Source organism: Dama dama, chromosome 5 (genome assembly GCF_033118175.1).
Source record: "Dama dama isolate Ldn47 chromosome 5, ASM3311817v1, whole genome shotgun sequence".
Classification (NCBI taxonomy): domain Eukaryota; kingdom Metazoa; phylum Chordata; class Mammalia; order Artiodactyla; family Cervidae; genus Dama; species Dama dama.
Window position 1 is genome coordinate 111,866,184 of NC_083685.1, and position 18,825 is coordinate 111,885,008.

At 47.3% G+C, this 18,825-nt stretch overlaps 1 protein-coding gene across 5 annotated transcripts in view; it reads right to left on the bottom strand.

Annotated features, from left to right (window-relative positions):
• Positions 1 to 231: 231 nt before the first annotated feature.
• Positions 232 to 18,825, bottom strand: part of STAT5B (signal transducer and activator of transcription 5B) — a 64,095-nt gene continuing 45,501 nt past the window's right edge. For 3 of the 5 annotated variants that reach the window (XM_061144026.1, XM_061144028.1, XM_061144031.1), the window contains 14 exons: positions 17,366 to 17,496; positions 16,983 to 17,134; positions 16,362 to 16,517; positions 15,778 to 15,957; positions 15,350 to 15,437; positions 15,147 to 15,269; positions 14,437 to 14,529; positions 9,894 to 10,100; positions 8,651 to 8,745; positions 8,417 to 8,547; positions 7,385 to 7,555; positions 3,761 to 3,812; positions 3,342 to 3,449; positions 232 to 2,830 (listed from right to left, as the gene is read on the bottom strand). In XM_061144026.1, the coding sequence (XP_061000009.1) occupies positions 2,704 to 2,830; positions 3,342 to 3,449; positions 3,761 to 3,812; positions 7,385 to 7,555; positions 8,417 to 8,547; positions 8,651 to 8,745; positions 9,894 to 10,100; positions 14,437 to 14,529; positions 15,147 to 15,269; positions 15,350 to 15,437; positions 15,778 to 15,957; positions 16,362 to 16,517; positions 16,983 to 17,134; positions 17,366 to 17,496 (1,814 nt within the window). In that variant the 3' untranslated portion in view covers positions 232 to 2,703. Of the gene's footprint in view, positions 2,831 to 3,341; positions 3,450 to 3,760; positions 3,813 to 7,376; positions 7,556 to 8,416; positions 8,548 to 8,650; positions 8,746 to 9,893; positions 10,101 to 14,436; positions 14,530 to 15,146; positions 15,270 to 15,349; positions 15,438 to 15,777; positions 15,958 to 16,361; positions 16,518 to 16,982; positions 17,135 to 17,365; positions 17,497 to 18,825 lie in introns of those variants that run through there. The other 2 variants (XM_061144029.1, XM_061144030.1) reach the window with 2 other exon arrangements.

The window sequence follows — 18,825 nt, forward strand, 5'->3', positions numbered from 1 at the left end:
AACAGGAATAGGAGATAAAAACTATCATTCTAATTTTCAAAACCTCATGCAAACAGAAAGGTAAGAAATGCCCCCATTAACCATCAAAGCTGGTGACACACACATGCTCTGAGGCAGCCAACGCCCAACTAGTTCCTTTTTTCAGAGTCACACTGATGATTTCAAATATTTCCCCGTCAAAACCACCCTATCTCAGCACCTGGCGGAACGAAATAAAAAGAGGACTCCATGTTGTCCACTACGAGAACTATTTATTGTAACATAAAATACACAATTTTGTGACTATCCCAAATTGTACACAATACTTTTTTTTGGGCGGCTATATTATAACTGATCTGCATTGACTAAAATATGTATCTGAAATAATTTCACAAAGTTTTATAAAGAAAAATTATAAAAAAGTATACTGCTATTTTAAGTTATATTCACTTTTAGTCTCCCCCCTCACCCACTACAAAGCCCTGCACACACCGTACATTGAAACGTTTTGGTGACTTGTGTGTGTGTGTCTGTGAGCGAGCAAGTGGCTGAGGCAGTCGAGACTTGCCGTCGCCTCTCCTTGTGGTTTGCAGAACAGGGAGGAGAGAGAAGCTATATGCAGACAGTGAGCACGCCTTTCAGTCACAATCTCTCCTATCAGGAGACACGGTCTCAGGAAAACTGAGGATAGCTCAGCCTTGGGACACGTGCAGGAACCCCCAGGCTCCGGGCAGCCAGTCTCCTGGGCACCCGTTCTCCCCACCTCAGTGCTAACTATGCAGTGAGAGCTCCGCCCTTGGCCTGCCTGGGGCGGGCCAACCGCTCATCTCAAAGCATGTCATTCCCTGCCCCCGGGGTTGCTCGGGCCACCAGGGTTGGCACTCAAGGTGCCTGGGTGACAGGGGCAACTAGGCTTCCTTTCCACCTTTCCCCAACACTCCCATCCTCGGCGAGGGGGCGGGGAGGGGGAGGCAGGGATTTTAATCAAATCTTGAGGACGTAAGGGGCTGCTATGTCAGTGCTGGTATCCATGGAGGGGTCAGCCTGGTCATCAGAGGCTGTCTGAGACAGTCTACCGGCCGTCATAGAAAAATATTGATAAATCAGTGTACGAAACTAAGCTAGGGCAAAGAGCAGCTTTTAAAAAGTCATCTTCCAATAAATATTTACTACAGAGAAATATTTTCCTTTAACATTAAAACACTGATAAATTCAGAAGTTAATTTTGTAAAAAAAATATGTTCATTTCCCCACATGTATAAAAATAATGTTTTTAGGGCCATTCCCTCCTTGGATGTGGTCAGGCCCTTCTTTTCGAGGGGAGCTGGGGTGACCTTACAGACTTAAACCCCAAAGCTATACCTGCCTCCCCCTTTTCCCACCTGCCTGCCACAGCCCATTCCTTCTTTCTGGTGTAAAGCTATGGAAGAAATTTTGGACAAAATTATGCTGAGGATTTTTTGTTTTGCTTTGTTTTTGAGCTTACCAAACTTCCCAGCAAAGCTGCTGACTGCGTTTCCCCAAATTACCCCAATGCTGACACCCAGCACCCAGCCCAGATAGGTCCTGGGTTCAGCCCACACTCTATAGCCACCTACTCCCCAAGACACTGTGTGTGGACAGTGAAGGGAACAGATGTGACCTGCAGCGAGTCAAAGGCACATGACCTGACGCAGGAAGAAAGAATTCTAATGTCAAATTAGGGTGAGAAGGGGAAACCGAGAAGTCCCAATTTAGACACAAAAACACGATTCAACGTTTGCAAAAAGCCGTCATCAATATGCCTTTAGAAAACCTGGCTTGCGCCTCCACCAGGGCAGAGGAGGGCGGGCAGACTGATGGTTGTTCCCGGGGAACAAGGTGACATCCTCAGAGCCCGTGAGCCAGGGCCCGGCCGTTCAATCCAGCCACGACATAAAGGACATCAACACTGTACACTCTGGTTATGCGACCCCCTTGTCTTTCCTCTACTTCATCAAACGTGTCTGCACATGTGTACACACATAGGAACTAAGTGGCAATTCCACGGGGCGTGGGAGTGAGCGTGGAAAGTGGAGAACATAAGATGGGCTACCAGTTATTTAGAAAGCCACTGCCCACCGCAAAAGCCACGACTTCCCTCGCCCCAGCCAGTACTGTATGTCCCTCCTTTTCCCATCCCTACCCAGGAAAATGGGGGCTGGGGGAGAGGGAAGGAGGGAGGACTGACTTTCTTCGTCACAAGGCAGTTTCTACGCTTCAGAAGAAAAGCAGAGACAATCACGGGTATAGATCAACGGCTTGGCAAACACAGTGACAAAAATTCACCAGATGGGAGGTGTCCCACCTCCCTCTGTCCTTCCTGCACTTGAAGAGCCACGAGTCAGAGCCACTGGACCTCAAGACACATGGCCCAGCTCCAGGTTCCTGGAACTAACTGCCATTCTGCACAAGGTTCAGACAGTCAGAGCCTCTGTCTGCAGCCCCAGTGCCGCAGCTAAACTCTGGACAGCAAGGGGGAGAAGCAGCACGACGTGCACGCGCACACTCACACACACACTCGCACGCCCTTCACTGGTGCCACCACGCACAGAAACACTGAAGTCACAACTAGTATTCACACTTCACATTATGAGTATTGTTTCCAAAGAGAAGCGATTCATGGAATTAAAACATCCACAAAAGTAACTCCTCTGGCAAGGACGAAGAAGCTAGAGATGCGACGGGGCGGGGGTGGGGGGTGTGTCATGACTGTGCGTGGGGGATCCACTGGCTGTCCATGGGTCGGCCTAGGAGCTCCTCCACACGCCGCGCCACGTCCATCGTGTCGTCCAGGTCGAAGTCACCATCGTTGTCAAGGACGGGGTCGGGACTTGGGAGGAAAAGAGGAGAGGGTGAGGGAAGGGAGAGGCCAGAGGCCAACAAGGAGCAGCAGAGGCCACCCTGCGCCCCGCCAGGTGAGCGGCTCAGACTGCCTGTACCCTTGGCCCAGGCCTGGCGGGCAGCCAGTAAGGCAACCTGAACCCTGGGGCAGAGTCGTCTGCCAGCTGGTTGGACACAGTGACTCAGACTAAAATACCCAGCCTACCCAGCCTCAACACTGGCTGCCCGCACATACTTAAACTCCATCTGGTTCTTACACAGGGCCAGAAAAATCTCCACTTTAGAAGAGCGGAGCAGGTGATATTGCCCAACCCTGTTTGATACTACCAATGCAGTCAAATCTCTCCCTCCCACCTGGGCACGTGCCTGAGCCCGCCTGGCCTGGGTGGTCTCAGACCCAGACCAGCCCTGGTGTCCTTGCCCATCAGTCCTCTGGGCACCCAGCCTGAGGCCGGGTGCCCAGTTCCTCCCCCCTGGAGCCCCATGAGAACACAACCTACTTCTGTGGGTACATGTTATAGTGAGCCTGGGGGCACACGGCTGGGGAGGGAGCCTGGTCCATGTAGGTGGCGCTGCCTCCAGCAGAGTCTGCAGAAGCGCTCACAAACCTGTGGGAGGAAGCAGAGCCTTAGCAGGGGGGAGTGGGGAGGGGGCACTTTTGTGTCTTTCTCAGGTGTGGAAGGACAATGGCCACTGAGCCTGGGGCTCTGGATGTAGGAGCCGCGCCCTGGGTTCCAGTCCCCTCGTGACCAGGGCCCAGTTCCCTCCCCAGGGCTGGGCTAGGTGTGTGTGTGGGGGGGGCGGGGCGGGCGGGCGGGTAGGGAATAGGAGGGGAGGCAGTGGGGGTAAGGAGAGCCAGGTGGAGGCAGGGGAGGACAGAAGAGGCAGCAGGAGACCAGAGCTGGACCCGGACACTTACTCAGGGACCACTTGCTTGATCTGTGGCTTCACGTATCCATCCACTGCTTTAGCTGCCGAGCGGGGAAGATGATGATGAGAACCAAAGTTTTCAAATGAAATGATGATGCAGTCTCCCTTAAGAATCCCATCTTTTCTTAGGATAAGACAGAATCACCTCATTTTCTCTTAGGATTTGGTACAAGCGTGTCTTTAATTTCTCTCTCTCATTTCTTTTGGTCTTGTAGTGTGGCATGTGGGGTCTTAGTTCCCCAGCCTGGGATCAAAACCATAACCCTTGCACTGGGAGCATGGAGTCTTTTAAAATAATTAATCTTGGCTTAGTTGCGGCATGTGGGATCTAATTCTTTGACCAGGGCTCAAACCTGGGCCCCCTGCATCGGGAATGCAAACTCTTAGCCACTGGAGCACCAGGGAAGTCCCACAAGCATGTATTTTAACTCATTAGGAAGACCCAGGAGAGGAGAAGCCTCAATACTGACAATGGAAGTTAAGAGAGCTTCCAAGTTGGCTAGGATGTGCTAATACATTCTTTAAACCATAAAAGAGGTAAACTTCAATACAAATCTAAATCAAGCATTAACTGCACACTCACTGTAAAAAGAAAACATATCTTCAAAAGTTTCAAGCTGCAGATACAGAAGGTCTGGCAACAAAACGAGGACCAACTTGGGAAGGTCACGACTGGACAACTTCCCAATCAGACAAGGAAGGATGCTGTCACCACTGGGCTCCAGAGAAACAGCCCCGGGAAGAACTGACTTCCTTATCACTGGAGGTATTCACAGGGATGGTGGCCCAACGCTTGCCAGGGGTCGTGCGGAAAAATCTAAGCATCAGAAGGGAATTAATCTGACTCAAGTGTCCTGGGAGTTACTCTGCTCTGAGCTTCTACTCTTTCAGGAAATGGAAAGTCACTCTGTCAGGTGTCTGCGTGTTCTTTGTGTGGGTTTCTGTACTTGGGAGTCATGTGATGGTCGTGCCTCCCGGTGGGTGCCATTTATGCTGCATGGCTGGTTAGAAAAAAAAAAAATACTGCTGCTGCAGTGTCTCACTCTCCACAGCATCCTCTCTGGGATGTGATAGGCTAGGCATCAACCGAGGGGATAAGGCAGAGTTACCTTCTCAAAAGGCTGGCTATGGAAATCCAGCTAAGGTCGGTACTAGGAATGTGATAGTCTGAAGTCGGTGATGTCTTGTTTCCTGGGTGTGTGAGGAAGGCAACAAGTATGTCTTAACTATATTAGACAGCGAAGATTCCGTTGAGGTCAGAAGGATGACTCAGTCTAAGAGACTGAACCGCGCCATGGGTCACACATAGCCTGTTATCCTGACCTGCTTCTTCTGGGGCTTCTAATGTCAGTGGCTGCCTTTTCATAATATCGCATGCTTTTTGTGCTTTACTGTCTACAGAGAATTTTATAGAATGGCAGAAAAGATAAGAAACAAAGAAATGCTATAAAAATAACATTTGAAAACCTAGATTAGCTGGGCTCATAAAAAGAAGCAGTGGCAGGTTTAATCCAAAATACCACATAAGTCTAAAAATATTTTGGCTTACTTCCCCACCTAGAAATATAACCAGGTGGGAAGGCATGATACAGAAGGCAGAATCTCTAAAGGAAAAAGGTCGACAGATTGGGCTATGTAGAAAATACACATTTTTGCACTTCAGCAAAACAAAACCTAAATGTTAAAAGAACCATGACACAAAGAAAAACATCTCTGCTATATATGATAAAGGCTTTATTTACTATATAAAAACCCTTGCATGTTATTAAGGAAAAAGGAACTCCAAAAGAAAAATGAACAAGGAATAGAAATGTACAGGAGAAATACAAATGGCCAATAATGCGGAGGTTAAGAAGCACAGGCTAGACTGAGCTCAAACCCTGGCATGGCCTTTTCCTAGCTGTGAGACCTCTGACCAGTTACTTTACTCCTCTGGGCCTCAGCTCCTCAAATGAAACCTGGGGATGGGAACAGTAGCTACTGCACAGGCCTGGCTTGAAGATTAAAAGAGAAACGATTTTAAATGTGCTCAGAAAAGTGTCTGGTACGCAAGTAAGTGTTCAACAAACGTTCGCTGCTATTATTACTTCATTTATTATCACTGTTATTATTGCCATTACATGAAAAGATGTTTTGAACTTATGAAGAATTAAAGAAATGAAAAATAAGAACCAAGATCTCATGTGTATGCCCTGACACGTAAGATCTCATGTCAGGCTGGCAAACAGGAAGCTGATGAAGAGACTCTATGCCTGGCAGGAGGAGGATGGAGAAACAGACACTCAGACAGGCGTCTGTGGCAGTGGAAACAGACTCCACTTTCTGGAGGGCAATTCTGGAAAGATGTGTCAAAATGCTTGAAAAGCACCTACCACATGTCTCAAATTTGTCTTTAGGAATTTGTCCTAAGGAAACAAGTGGAACGAGATGCAGGTGCCTGGTTATCTTGCTATTAATCATCACAAAAAAACTGTGACTAACTTCAAAGTATCTTAAATAACCAACACAGAATCACCGTACAATGAAGTCTAGGCTATTGTTAAAACGATGCAATGTTAGTTTATATTTACTAGCCTGTAACTCTGCCTGTGATGTATTTTTCAGTGGAAGAGTAATCAGGTCATAAATGATGATGTACGGTATGACCCAAACCCGCCACGACCCGGTCCTTCCTGCTGCTCTGGCCTCGTCTCCTGCCATCTCTCCCCTGCTCATCCAGTTCCAGCCTCCCGGGTCCTCATGAGATTTTCTAAACACGCCAACTTCATTCCCATCTCAGAGTCTCTGCTCTTGTTCTCTCGGCCTAGAGTGTTCTCTCTTGAGATCTGTGTGTGACCTCCTACTTCACTCAGCTCTGATGTTGCCTCCTCAGACCACGTGTGTGAAGGGCCACCTCTCTTGGACTCCCTATCCCTTCAACCTTATTTGTTTTCATAATGACCATCACTAAATAGACATGTTTATTTACTTGTTTATTGTCGTCCTTCTGCTATTAGATTGTAATCCCCACACAGGAAGTACTCAATAAGCCTCTGGTGACTGAATGCAGAAAACCCAGCTATGTGGACTGAAGAACATTTACTAAATTGTTTATGTGGATGAGATAAGAATGTCGTGTGATATCTAGTTTCTTTTCTATACTATTCTGGAAAATTTTACAATAAATACATAATACTTTTATGCTCAGAAAGCAATAAAACCAACTCTGTATTAAAAAACAAAATTTTACCTTCCTAATTTTGTTTGCTCTAAACTTATACATTGTAACACACTGCAGCTGCTAGGAAAACACTATGGTGGTTCCTCAAAAAGTTAATCATATGAATTATCATATAAAGCAGTCCTTTCCCTTCTGGGAAAATACTCAAAAGAATTAAAAGCCAGGATTCAAACAGATACTCGTTCCCTTCAGTTTGATACTTGGGGCTGGTGGTGGATATGTTTTTTGTCTGACTAAAGAAAACAGCCTGGGATTTATATCTGCCCTGCATAAAGCTCAAACAGCAACCACTGAGTATTAACTGTACAGATTTTATACAGACACAGACACACATACACCTAAGACAAAGCCCCAAATCACAACAAAACCAAATCAGAATGCGAACATTGTTACCAGTGGCAGGCTCGCATGGAACTGGGGTGTAATACTTGGAGTACACTTCATCTTTGGGCCGGTCAGGAAACACGTAGATAAGGTAACTCAGGTCTCCCAGGCGGTCGGCCAGGGAGCGGATGGAGAAATCTCTGGTGGTAAAAGGCATCAGATTCCAAAACATTCTTTCCTCTAGATCAACAGACAGAATAATCATGGTTCTAAATATGACTTGTGAACAGGAAACCTTAAAACCCAAAGAGACTACAAATAAAGCTCTCGATGAAAATTGTCCTAATAAAAATCTCCATTTAAAAATAACCGTGGGTTGTGGATTAAGCAGTTTTAAAAGTCATGCGTAGATAAGCGGGTACCGCATACCCTACTTCCCTTGAGATCGAATGATCTCAGGCAGTTTCCAGTTCAAATAGTGTTCTCTCCCTCCCTACAAGAAACTTGTTGCTGACTCCAGTCCCTGATTCCCTCTACAAAAGCACGTAAGAGAGACAGGAAGCGTGTCCATAGCCAGAGGGTGTGTGAGAGTTATTAAAAGCTTATTAAAACCTTTAAGTTAGCAAAAACAACCACGCTACTCTTGTTTGACTGTGAGGATCAGAGGAAAGAACTAATATTTCCAGATGAAAATGGTCAATAGCCGTAACCTTAGGTTAGGATAAGGGAACAATGAAAACAGCATATTCTTTCCATTCTAATGACTCCAAACGACAGAGTAATTCTTTACTAAAATAAGCCCAAGGTTGAATAATAAGGCAAAAAGTTCAAAGGTGAAGCAGCTGACACTTTGGGCAGGATACTACATTACAAAGGTAGCTATCCATTTGTATTTCTCAAAATTAGTGCTTGTGTTTCCCATGATAAGATTTTACACCAGCTGCAGCTGTGTCATGGTTATCCATCTGTGCTTCCCATAATTAGTACTGGCCCCAAGGAATAATAACAAGTACTCAATGAACTGGTGGTTAAAGTATAATAATTTTGCAATGTAAGCACCTAACCAGAGCCAAGATGTTCTAAAAAGGGAGAGACACTCACGAGAATCAAACTTCCAAGCAATGGTGATGCCACCAATTTCAGAGTCACTGAACCTCAGCAGGAAGGTCCCGTCTGGCTTGTTGATGAGCAGGTCGTGGGCCTGTTGCTTGTTCACGAAACCCAAGATGGCCCTGGATCATAAAGGCCAAAGGGGCAGAAGCAGAGTGTGATGTTTAAATGCAAGAAGGAAGACCTTGCCACTCTACTGCCAGCTTAGTAAACGACAATGCTCACCCATCATTCCAATGAGGCTTGAGATGTTTCTTTAACACTTCCATAACACCATCAAACCACTGCCAGAAAGTATAATTCCGTCCGGGTAAATTCTCCTGGTTGGAGAGACAACAGTGAACCCAAGAAGGCAAAAGCCACGCTCAGGGTCTGATTGCCTGGATACGCTTTAACTGGACAAATTAAATGGAAAACATCCACACTGTCAGGAACATACAAATATAGATGCCTGCCTGAGTTTGACCAAAGGGTCCTACAACCAAAAAACAGTGCAGAGAAGAAAAGACGGGAGAAGGGGAAAACACCACAAAGCAATTACCAACACTCAGTGGGCCTGGCCACACACCCTCTCCCCTGCATCTGGGCTGACTAGTCCTTTGTTGGTTGTGATTGTGGCCTGTGACGAACCGCAGCAACATCACCCAGGAGCTTCTGAGAAATGCAGAATGTCAGGCCTCATCTCAGGCCTGCTGCATCCAAGCCCACCCCTTAACAAGATGCTCCGGTGATGCGTAAACGTGAATTACACCAGATCGCACCACGAGGCTATAGGGAACACTCTATCATCTGGGTGTTACCAACAATTAGCAGCCAAATGCAGTGATCTGATTCTGTTGGAAGGCAGGAGCTATACTGCAATGGCAAAGACATACCATGAGGGCCTCCTGCTTCTCCTAGCAAAGCTCCTCTGATCACCAGCAAACCTCTTAGCCAGCTGGTTGGCACATAACCGTTCAAAAAAGACATACTCAGAGACTATGAAATCTCTGAATTAGGGCACTTAAAGTAAGTGGGGTAGGGGTGTAAGCAAAGAAATTAAAGTTCAATTTAAAATCAACTTAAATTTCCTTCATCAGCATCCTCTTTCTTGGACCGAGGGTTCCATGGGAGCCTGACTTTGCATTATGCATCAAGGAACATCAGAGGGTCAAGGGGACAGAGCCATGGAGCTCTGATCATCACAAAAGCTTTACTTCTCATGAGTTACATTACTGTTCACTTTGCTGTTTCCTTTACAAAGGAGAAAATGCACTGGCTGCATGCTAGTGCACCCAATTTGCTTAAATATTCAAGCATGTAATTTTCTACATAAAATGTATGAGGTTGTCCATCTGTTCAGAAGCTTCCTAATATCACGGGCACATCACATTAGAGACATGAGGAGTGAGGGCCTGGTGTAGGGAGGTTCCTGAGGGATCGGGTTTGCAGGGGCTGATCTAACTGCTGCAGGTGGTGCGTCCCTCACCCGGTTGAACTGGGACCAGGACACGGACATGCCGTTGTAGTCCTCGAGGTGGCTGCTGCTGCTGTTGAACAGCTTCTGCGCCAGGAACACCAGGTTCTCCTTGGTCAGGCCCCGGTTGCTCTGCACCTCGGCCTTGAATTTCATGTTGAGCGCCTCGCACAGCTGCGGCCACAGGACTTTGTCGGGCACCGCAAATGGAACCCTGCCCTGAGGGGGAGAGAAGCCAGAAACCTTAGGAGAAAACAGTCGCATGATTTATACCCTTGATGCGCAAGAGAAAAACACCAGGGACTGGATGGAGTTACAAACACTTGTCTGGCTGAGCCTGAGTGTCAACTCAAACTTCCTTGGGGTGTGCCGTTTCGTGAAATTCAGAAGGATCCATCTTATCTTCTTCACTCAAAACTTGGAAGGTAACCTCGTGCTTTCTGTGGGATTCTGTAAGTGAGCTGCTGGATGCGTCGTGTTTCAACAGTCATGAAAAAAAGCATGACCAAGGTCTGGCTCTGATACTGGAAATTCAAAGGGAGTCGAAGTCTACAAGACTGGTTCTCTAGGTATATGGAGAGAATGTGTGTGTGTGTTGTATGTGTGTTCATACATGTGTGCTCAAGTGTCATCCTTGCTCTTGACTCCTTCTGCCAAGAACGCGAGCTTAAAGTGAAATAACTTGTATGGAAGAGCAGAAACTGTGAGCTGAAGATTTTACTGAGAAACAGATTCAGATATAAATTTATTAAAAACTGCTTTCATTCCATTCAGCCACAGTACTTCATTTTATTTTATTATAAATTTCTTTTGGAAAAGTCAATTCCTTCACATGATATAAAATTTAAAAAGCACAGAAGGGTATACAGTGAAGTCACTTTCCTATCACTTTCCTATCTGTGTCTGCCAGCAATCTAGTTCCTCTCCCCAAAGCATGTAATCTAGTTTATTGTGTATACTAACAAAGATATTCTAGGCCTGTCAGCGAATATGTATAATTTTCTTTTCTTAAAATATAAAACCCACGTATTCTGTATCTCCTTTTTTTTCACTTAATACTTTATCTAGAAGATCTCACATTAGCACATAAAGAAATTTTTCATTTTCTTTTGTGGCTGCTAAATATTCTACAGTATGGAGGAACAATAATATATTTAACCAGATCTCCATTGGTGGACATCTATGTATCATCCTTAAGTCTTTGGCTATTGTTACAAGCAAAGCTGCAGTGTATTCATCTCATTTCACATATAGGCAAATACATCTGTAGAATAATTCCCACAAGTATGTATTTGTTCTAAAACAGCATAATGGAGAGGATGTGGAGAAAGGGGAACCCTCCTACAGTGCTGGTGGAAATATAAATTGGTGCAGCCACTATGGAAAACAGGATGGAGGTTCCTTAAGAAAAACTAAAAAGAGTTGCCGTAAGATCCAGCAATCCCACTCCTGGGTATATATCCAGAGAAAACTCTAATTCAAAAAGATACATGTGTCCCTGTGCTCAGAGAAGCACTACTTACAACAGCTAAGACACAACCTAAACGTCCACCGAAAGGTGAGCAGATGAAGGTGTGGTGGACAAATACATCGGAATGCTGCTCAGCCATTAAAAACAGTGCCATCTGTAGCAATACTTATGGGCCTAGAGCTCTTCACACTAAGTGAGGTCAGAAAGAGACAGACAAAAACCATATGATATTACTTATATGTGGGATCTAAAATAAGACACAAACTTGTTTATGAAACAGAAACAGACTCACAAATAAAACAAACTTTAGAAAGGGGAGACGGAGTTGGAGAGGGAGAAATTAGGAGTTTGGGATTAGCAGATACAAGCTATTATATATAAAACAGATAAACAACAAGGTCCTACTGTATAGCACAGGGAACTATATTCAACATCCTGCAACAAACCATCAGGAAAAAAAAAAAATATATATATATATATATAAACACTTTGCTTCAAGAGTGGGAATACCAGACCACCTTACCTGCCTCCTGAGAAATCTGTATGCAGGTCAAGAAGCAAAGGTTAGAACCAGATATGAAACAACAGACTGATTCTAAATTGGGAAAGGAGTACATCAAGACTGTATATTGTTACCCTGCTTATTTAACTTATATGCAGAGTACATCACGTGAAATGCCAGGCAGGATGAAGCACAAGCTGGAATCAAGATTGCCGGGAGAAATATCAATAACCTCAGATACTCAGGTGATACCATCCTTGTGGCAGAAAGTGAAGAGGAACTAAAGAGCCTCTTAATGAAAGTGAAAGAGAGTGAAAAAGTTGGCTCAAAACTCAACATTCAAAAAACTTAAGAACATGGCATCCAGTCCCATCACTTCATGGCAAATAGATGGGGAAATAATGGAAACAGTGACAGACTTTATTTTCTTGGGCTCCCAAAATCACTGCAGATGGTGACTGCAGCCATGAAATTAAAAGACATTTGCTCCTTGGAAGAAAAGCTATGACAAACCTAGATAGCATATTAAAAAGTAGAGACATTACTTTGCCAACAAAGGTCTGTCCAGTCAAAGCTATGGTTTTTCCAGTAGTCATGTATGGATGTGAGAGTTGGACCACAAAGAAAGCTTAGCGCCGAAGAACTGATGCTTTTGAATTGTGGTGCTGGAGAAGACTCTTGAGAGTCCCTTGGACTGCAAGGAGATCCAACCAGTCAATCCTAAAGGAAATCAGTCCTGAATATACACTGGAAGCTGAAACTCCAATACTTTGGCCACCTGATGTGAAGAACTGACTCATTTGAAAAGACCCTGATGCTGGGAAAGATTGAAGGCAGGAGGAGAAGGGGACGACAGAAAGTGAAATGATTGGATGGCATCACCGACTCGATAGACATGAGTTTGAGCAAGTTCCAGGAGCTGGTGATGGACACGGAAGCCTGGCATGCTGCAGTCTATGGGGTTGCAAAGAGTCAGACACAACTGAGCGACTAAACTGACTGAACACTTTGCTATACATCAGAAATTAACACAACATTGTAAATCAACTATACTTCAATAAATTTAAAAAAAAGTAAGATGTACACTAGTTATTAACATAACTGAAAATGTTAAAAATGCTTATTTATTTAGATAAGATACTTCAGGAATGACATATGGCAGGAGATGCCAGAGTTACACAAGGAGTGAGATTTGGGGACAGGCAGAGAGGGAGAGGAGAGCAGACGTGGCAATCCTATCCAGGAGGATCATCAGGACAAATGGAGGCAGATTTTTTTAATTTTTGTCTGTGCTGGGTCTTAGTTGCAGCATGTGGGATCTAGTTCCCTGACCAGGGACCAAACCCAGGCCCCCTGCAGTGGGAACACGGAGTCTTAGCTGCTGGACCACCAGGGAAGTCCCCAAGATATTTTTTAAAATTTTCAATTTTTCCTTGTCTTTTGATTCTCACTTACTCAAATTCTCTCATATATATATATATATATAACTGTTTATATATATATATATACATTTCTATACATAAATTTATTTATTAAAAAGTCTAGTCCTTTGGTGAATAGTTAGTTGTCTTCTTGTTTTAATTGATTGTTCCTCCCAAATCCTCTCTTGGATCAATCAAATCCAAGAGAGGATTTGATCAAATCAAATCAATCAAATTCTCTCTTCGAGCTCCTTAGGTAGATGTTTTTTAAAAGAGCCTCAAACGCAGGGTTTATACCACAAGAATGGCAGAATTTCTGCTAAAAATCTCATCCCTGCTGCAAAAATATTGTTCTCTAAAGAGCCCTGTTGAAAATGCCAAGTCAGACTCTTCACGTTAGAGCCACATTAGAGAAGGACATACCTTTATGTTCCAAAAACAAGTATAACCTTTCATCAGGTTCTTTGGACTAATTTCTACTGGAAATATGCATCATACAGAACTCTGTCTACTGACATGTTTTGAAAATGATCAAGCCAGCCACACACGAGTGGTACCCAGACAGTACTGAGGTGATACATCCGCAGAATCACACTCACTCCTTTACACACAGCATCTCATTCTTCCTCAGACTTGGGATGAGTCATAGAGCCAAAATTTGGAAAAGACATGAAATGTCACCCTCAGTCACTGGAGGGACGATGACAGGAAGCAACTTCTAACCAAAAGTGACTTCCTGATAAAGTACACAACCGCTAGAAGAAACTGGGGAGTCCCAAACTCCATGCATGGTTTTACCCAGGATTCAAAATAATATTTACGGAGTACTGACTATGTGACAAGCATTTTGTGGATGAATCTTCCAAATACCACTCTGGAGCATTACTCTCCCTGTGTTGCAGACACTCATGGGAAGCTTAGACTCGGAGAGGTCAAGCGAATTTCCTGTGGTCAGAGTGAGGAAATGATGGGGCCTGACTTGAAACCCTGGCCATTCTTCAAGCGCCTGCTCATTCTACTTTCCACATGCTCTCCATTCTGCCTCCTAAGGAACACAGCATTTTTTTTTCTAAGCCTTTTGGTGGGGATAAAGAGACTGACAGGGACTCAGGACACCAGTGTCAAGGTCTTGAGACCTTCAGACCCAAGGAATGCACTCACAGGCTCTGCAAAAGCGTTGTCCCAGAGGACGGTGGCCGTCGCATTGTTATCCTGGCTGCCGTGAACAATCACCACCACCGGGAGAGACAGGGTCTGAAAGAGACACGGGGGAGGGCTGAGAGTCCACAGCCACATGCTCTGCCCTTCTCTCCTTTTGTTTCCATCACAACACGTGCATCCTCTCTCCATTTCAGTAAATGTCACCCTCAAACGCAGAACAGGAATGGCTCCAGGAACAACAAGACATCACATTTGCACAGTCTTAGAAATTTAAGGTATTTTAGCAGAGATATTTCTGCATGACATTTTGAGATTTAGATATTTCTGAAGTATAGAGTAAGTTTCTTGAAGTTAGAGAACAGATAGAAAAGAGAAAGAATATGGAGACATTTCTGGGAAAAAAAATAGCAAGAAACTAATGTCTAAAATTTAACAATAACTGTGCTCAAATCCATTCTGAGTGATGTGTCCCTGGGTTCACTTCTACCCGTAATTCTAGCTATTTCATTTCACTATTATTTGTTCATGTCTTAAGAAAATCTGAGAGAGTCCTAAGGATGAGGTCTCCTCACTTTCTATTCATCAATAATCACAAGTAGGTACACCTGACACTAACACAACGTAAATGAATTCCAAAATAAAAATAAATGAAAAGATACTCTGAGATCAAAACAATTCTTTTGGGATATAAAGTATACACACACACACACCTTGACTTGAAAAACCAGCTCATTTCCACCAACACTGAACTGTGATTCAAACAGGATGGTAAATTTTTCTTCTGTCACTGACTCTGCCCCACGACGGTCAGATCTCTTAATTCGTTTCAGGGACTGCCAAGGAGAAAAATGAGAGGATAAAGCCCTCAAGCAACTAGACGGAAAGTCTGTTCTTCCTCTTCTCCCATCCTCACCATGTTCCTGAAGTGGGCGCTCAGGGTGCCTGTGGCCTGGTGATACTCCATCACACAACAGTTGTTCAGGATCTCCCCGCTGTAATCACTGCAAACGAGAGACAGACTCAACTCTATGCCCACACAGGGTCTCAGCACACATGACGGGGTGTGATATATTGGGGGTGGGAGGAAATAAAGGAGGCTGTCAAAAACTCAAGTCATTTAAGAGGAAACGGGGGTTCAGCTGCATAAATGATATAAGAAGTAAACATACATAAAACACACAAGAAGTTTCCTTAGACACATGCCTACTGTATCAAGAGTTTCTTTACACAAGAACACCCTTATTCCTTCTCTGAGAGCTAGGAGAGGTGCTCCTACAAAGGGTCAGGCCTAGACTTGCCAGGAGGTGGGATCCCTTTCCTTCTGTTTCCAGGGCAACGTACTTGCGGGTGTTCTCGTTCTTGAGCAGTGACTTGGCCTGCTGCTCGCTGATGATGGTGGCCTTCACCTGGGGGGGGTTCATGTGCACGTTCAGCTTCCCGCCCACCAGCAGGCGCACGGTGGCCGCAAACTTGGTCTGGGTCTTCAGGACCTGAGGGGGCTGCTTCTCGATGATGAATGTGCTGCGGGGACAGGAGATGCCTCAGGGGACAGGGCTCTGGACACTCCCTCCATGTGGGGAGGCTGCCTTGCACCGGGCTGAGCAGGTGAAGGGAGGTCTTGGGGCACAGTCCACCCTCCCTGGAGGCCGCTGTGAGTCAGGGAGACTGGTGGGAAGGGAGGCAGTGAAAGGAGCTCAGCAACTAAAACGAATTGCAGGAGACAAACGTCCGTGTAGTGTCCATGAGAAAAACTGGTAGGGTGAACAGCAAGAGGCCATAGCAACAGGGGACAGAGGAGGATGGGATGAGGGTGTGAGGCAGAAACTGAAGGATTTAAGCTAGAGCTCCCCATCTTTAAAGACCTTGCTGCCCCCCACCCAGGGCAACCAGATGGGAGTGGGGCGTGGCCAGGAGGCCGCAGTCACCTGGTCACCAGGGCTGAGATGATGTCAGTGATGGTGGCATTGACCTCGGCCAGCATCTCCTCCACGGGGCCGGGGATGGGCAGCTGCTGGCAGAGGTGCTCGGCTCTGCGGATTTGCTGCCGGTTCTGCCAGATGATCTCCGCCAACTTCTCACACCTGAACGCGAGCCCCGGGGCCCAAGGGAAGGACACTGGCTTCACCTACATCCTCCAGGCCAGAAGCTGGCAGGTGCCCAGGCGGGGACCAGGCCCACATCCAGCTCCAGCCCCAGGAAGGCCTGGCGCCCAGGCCACCTCGCCTATTCCCTGGGCACAGCAGAGATGCCTTGCCTTCCAGAAACCCAGAGAAACACCCAGGAGGAGCGATGCTGACTGGGGTCCAACCAGCCTGAGCGTCACTTTGCCACCTGCCCCACCCCAGCATCCAAGCCAGTGATGCCCCTCCCAGGGCAGGGGGCACAGGAAGGGACACCAGCGTCAGCATCAACCCAGAACCACTGGTGGGATAAGACCCGTGCCTAGACAGAGGGAGCCAGCTGCTCGTGCAGACGTGGGAGCAAACAGCAGCTGGCAGCATCACTCTGAGCCCCTGCTGCCCCTCCCTGCTCCCCAACCCCGGTACCAGGACTGCAGCACATCCAGGCTGCCCTCGGGGGGACCGCCGTTCCCTGCCAGCTGCTGCCTCCGCTTCCACTGGATCAGCTCATCATCCAGGATGATGGTCTGCTGCTTCCGCAGCAGCTGCAGGGTCTTCTGGTGCTTCTCGGCCAGCTCCTGAGGATTGGGCGGTGGCTCAGAGGGCCCTTCTGGGCTCTCAGAACAGCCCTGCAGGGCCTCCTCCTCCCAGACCGACTCTGCCCCTCAGGCCCCGCGGGGAAGAAGGCCCAGGCCTCCTGCCCCGCCGGGTCCCGCTCTCCTCCCGGCTCTCTGCCTCCCTCGGGGTCCCCGGGAAAGCTCGGGGTGTCACCGCCCCTGCAGGAGGGCAGGGGTGCAGAGCCCACTCACCACGCGGTACTGCTGCAGCGTCTGGGCCTCGCGCTGCAGCCAGGCCTCCAGGGACACCTGCTTCTGCTGGAGGGCCGTCTCCCGGCTCAGTCGCTCCTGGGGGTTCAGCTGGGCCAGCTGGGCAAATTGAGCTGGAGGAGCGGACAGGACGCCATGACCATGACCATGACCTCCCCGGGCCAGCCGGGGGCCCATCCTCTCTGGAGGCAAGACCCTCACGGGGACAAGTCTGATCCACGGCCAGTCGGGTTCCACAGCAACGGGACCAGAGATGAGAAGGCTCTGGCCCCTGTGCCCTGACTCAGCTCCCCTCGGGGAGTGGGGAGATGGAAGCCTGGGGGACAGCTGAGGAGGAGCCTGCCCTGGCCAAGCCCCATCAGCCCTCCTCACCCCATGTGGGGTCTGGCTTGGAGCCACCATGTCTGGTCTGAAGTGAACCCCGCCATTCACCAGGTGGGTGAACTCGGGCAAGTCACCCCGCTCTCCTATGCCTCAGTTTCCCCACCTGTAAAAGGGGAGTCTCACGAGGCATCTACCTCAGCAGCTGCTGGGAGGTTAAATAAGTGACGAGACAGAAAATGCTCAGGAAGCTGCCCGGCACCACCGGCCTCAGAGGGAAGTCAGTCACGGTTAACGGGCTACATGAGGGGATGAAAGGCTGACGGAGCAGCTCTCAGCTCCAACCTCATGGGCACAGCCTCGTCGGAAGGCTCTGCTCCACGGGCTTTGTCCTGTCTCCCAGGCTCGGCAGCCTCTCCTCAGGGAAGGGGGGCTTCTTCAGGCGGTGAAGGTCCCTAACGTGCTTGTCCAGGTTGGTCACTGTGAGCTCAGCTGACCAACCAGGAGAGAGACACAGAGAGAGCTGGGCCACTGGGACACGAAGGCAGCGAGATTCTCTCAGGAGAGCCAGGCAGTTTCTCTCCACACCAGCTCTCAGGCAGCTCATCAATGGCAGGAATATGTAACCAGGCCTCACTGACTCCCTCTGCAAACAACCTGTGATGAAATACTTAAGACACGGGAAGTAGAGAGGATGATACAAGGAGCACCTGTGTGTCAAGAAGCCGCTTAAGAAATCAAGCACTTCCACGGTGAAGCACCTGCACCCTCCCCTGCTGGTAACCCCATCCCTCTCTCCACAGGTAACCACTGTTCCCAATGCTGGCATCCTACCCTCGCCAATGGCCTTTCTGAACATCCCAGGGATCTCACTGGGGCTGAGTCTAGAAGATGTGAGTGTCAGCCAGCAAGTCTCGGTCAAAGTCCTGGCAGGCCTCTGAGAGCCATGTCACACGGCCGAGACCCTGTCCTATGGACGCACAAGGCTGGGACAGACTAAAGCAACTCTATTCAGCCAGGAAAGCCCAGAACGAGAAGAGAACTTAGAAATAGGGCTCCATTCTGACTGCAGGGGACTGAGCAGGCAAGGAACAGAGCAGAGCAATCTGGACAGCCACCTC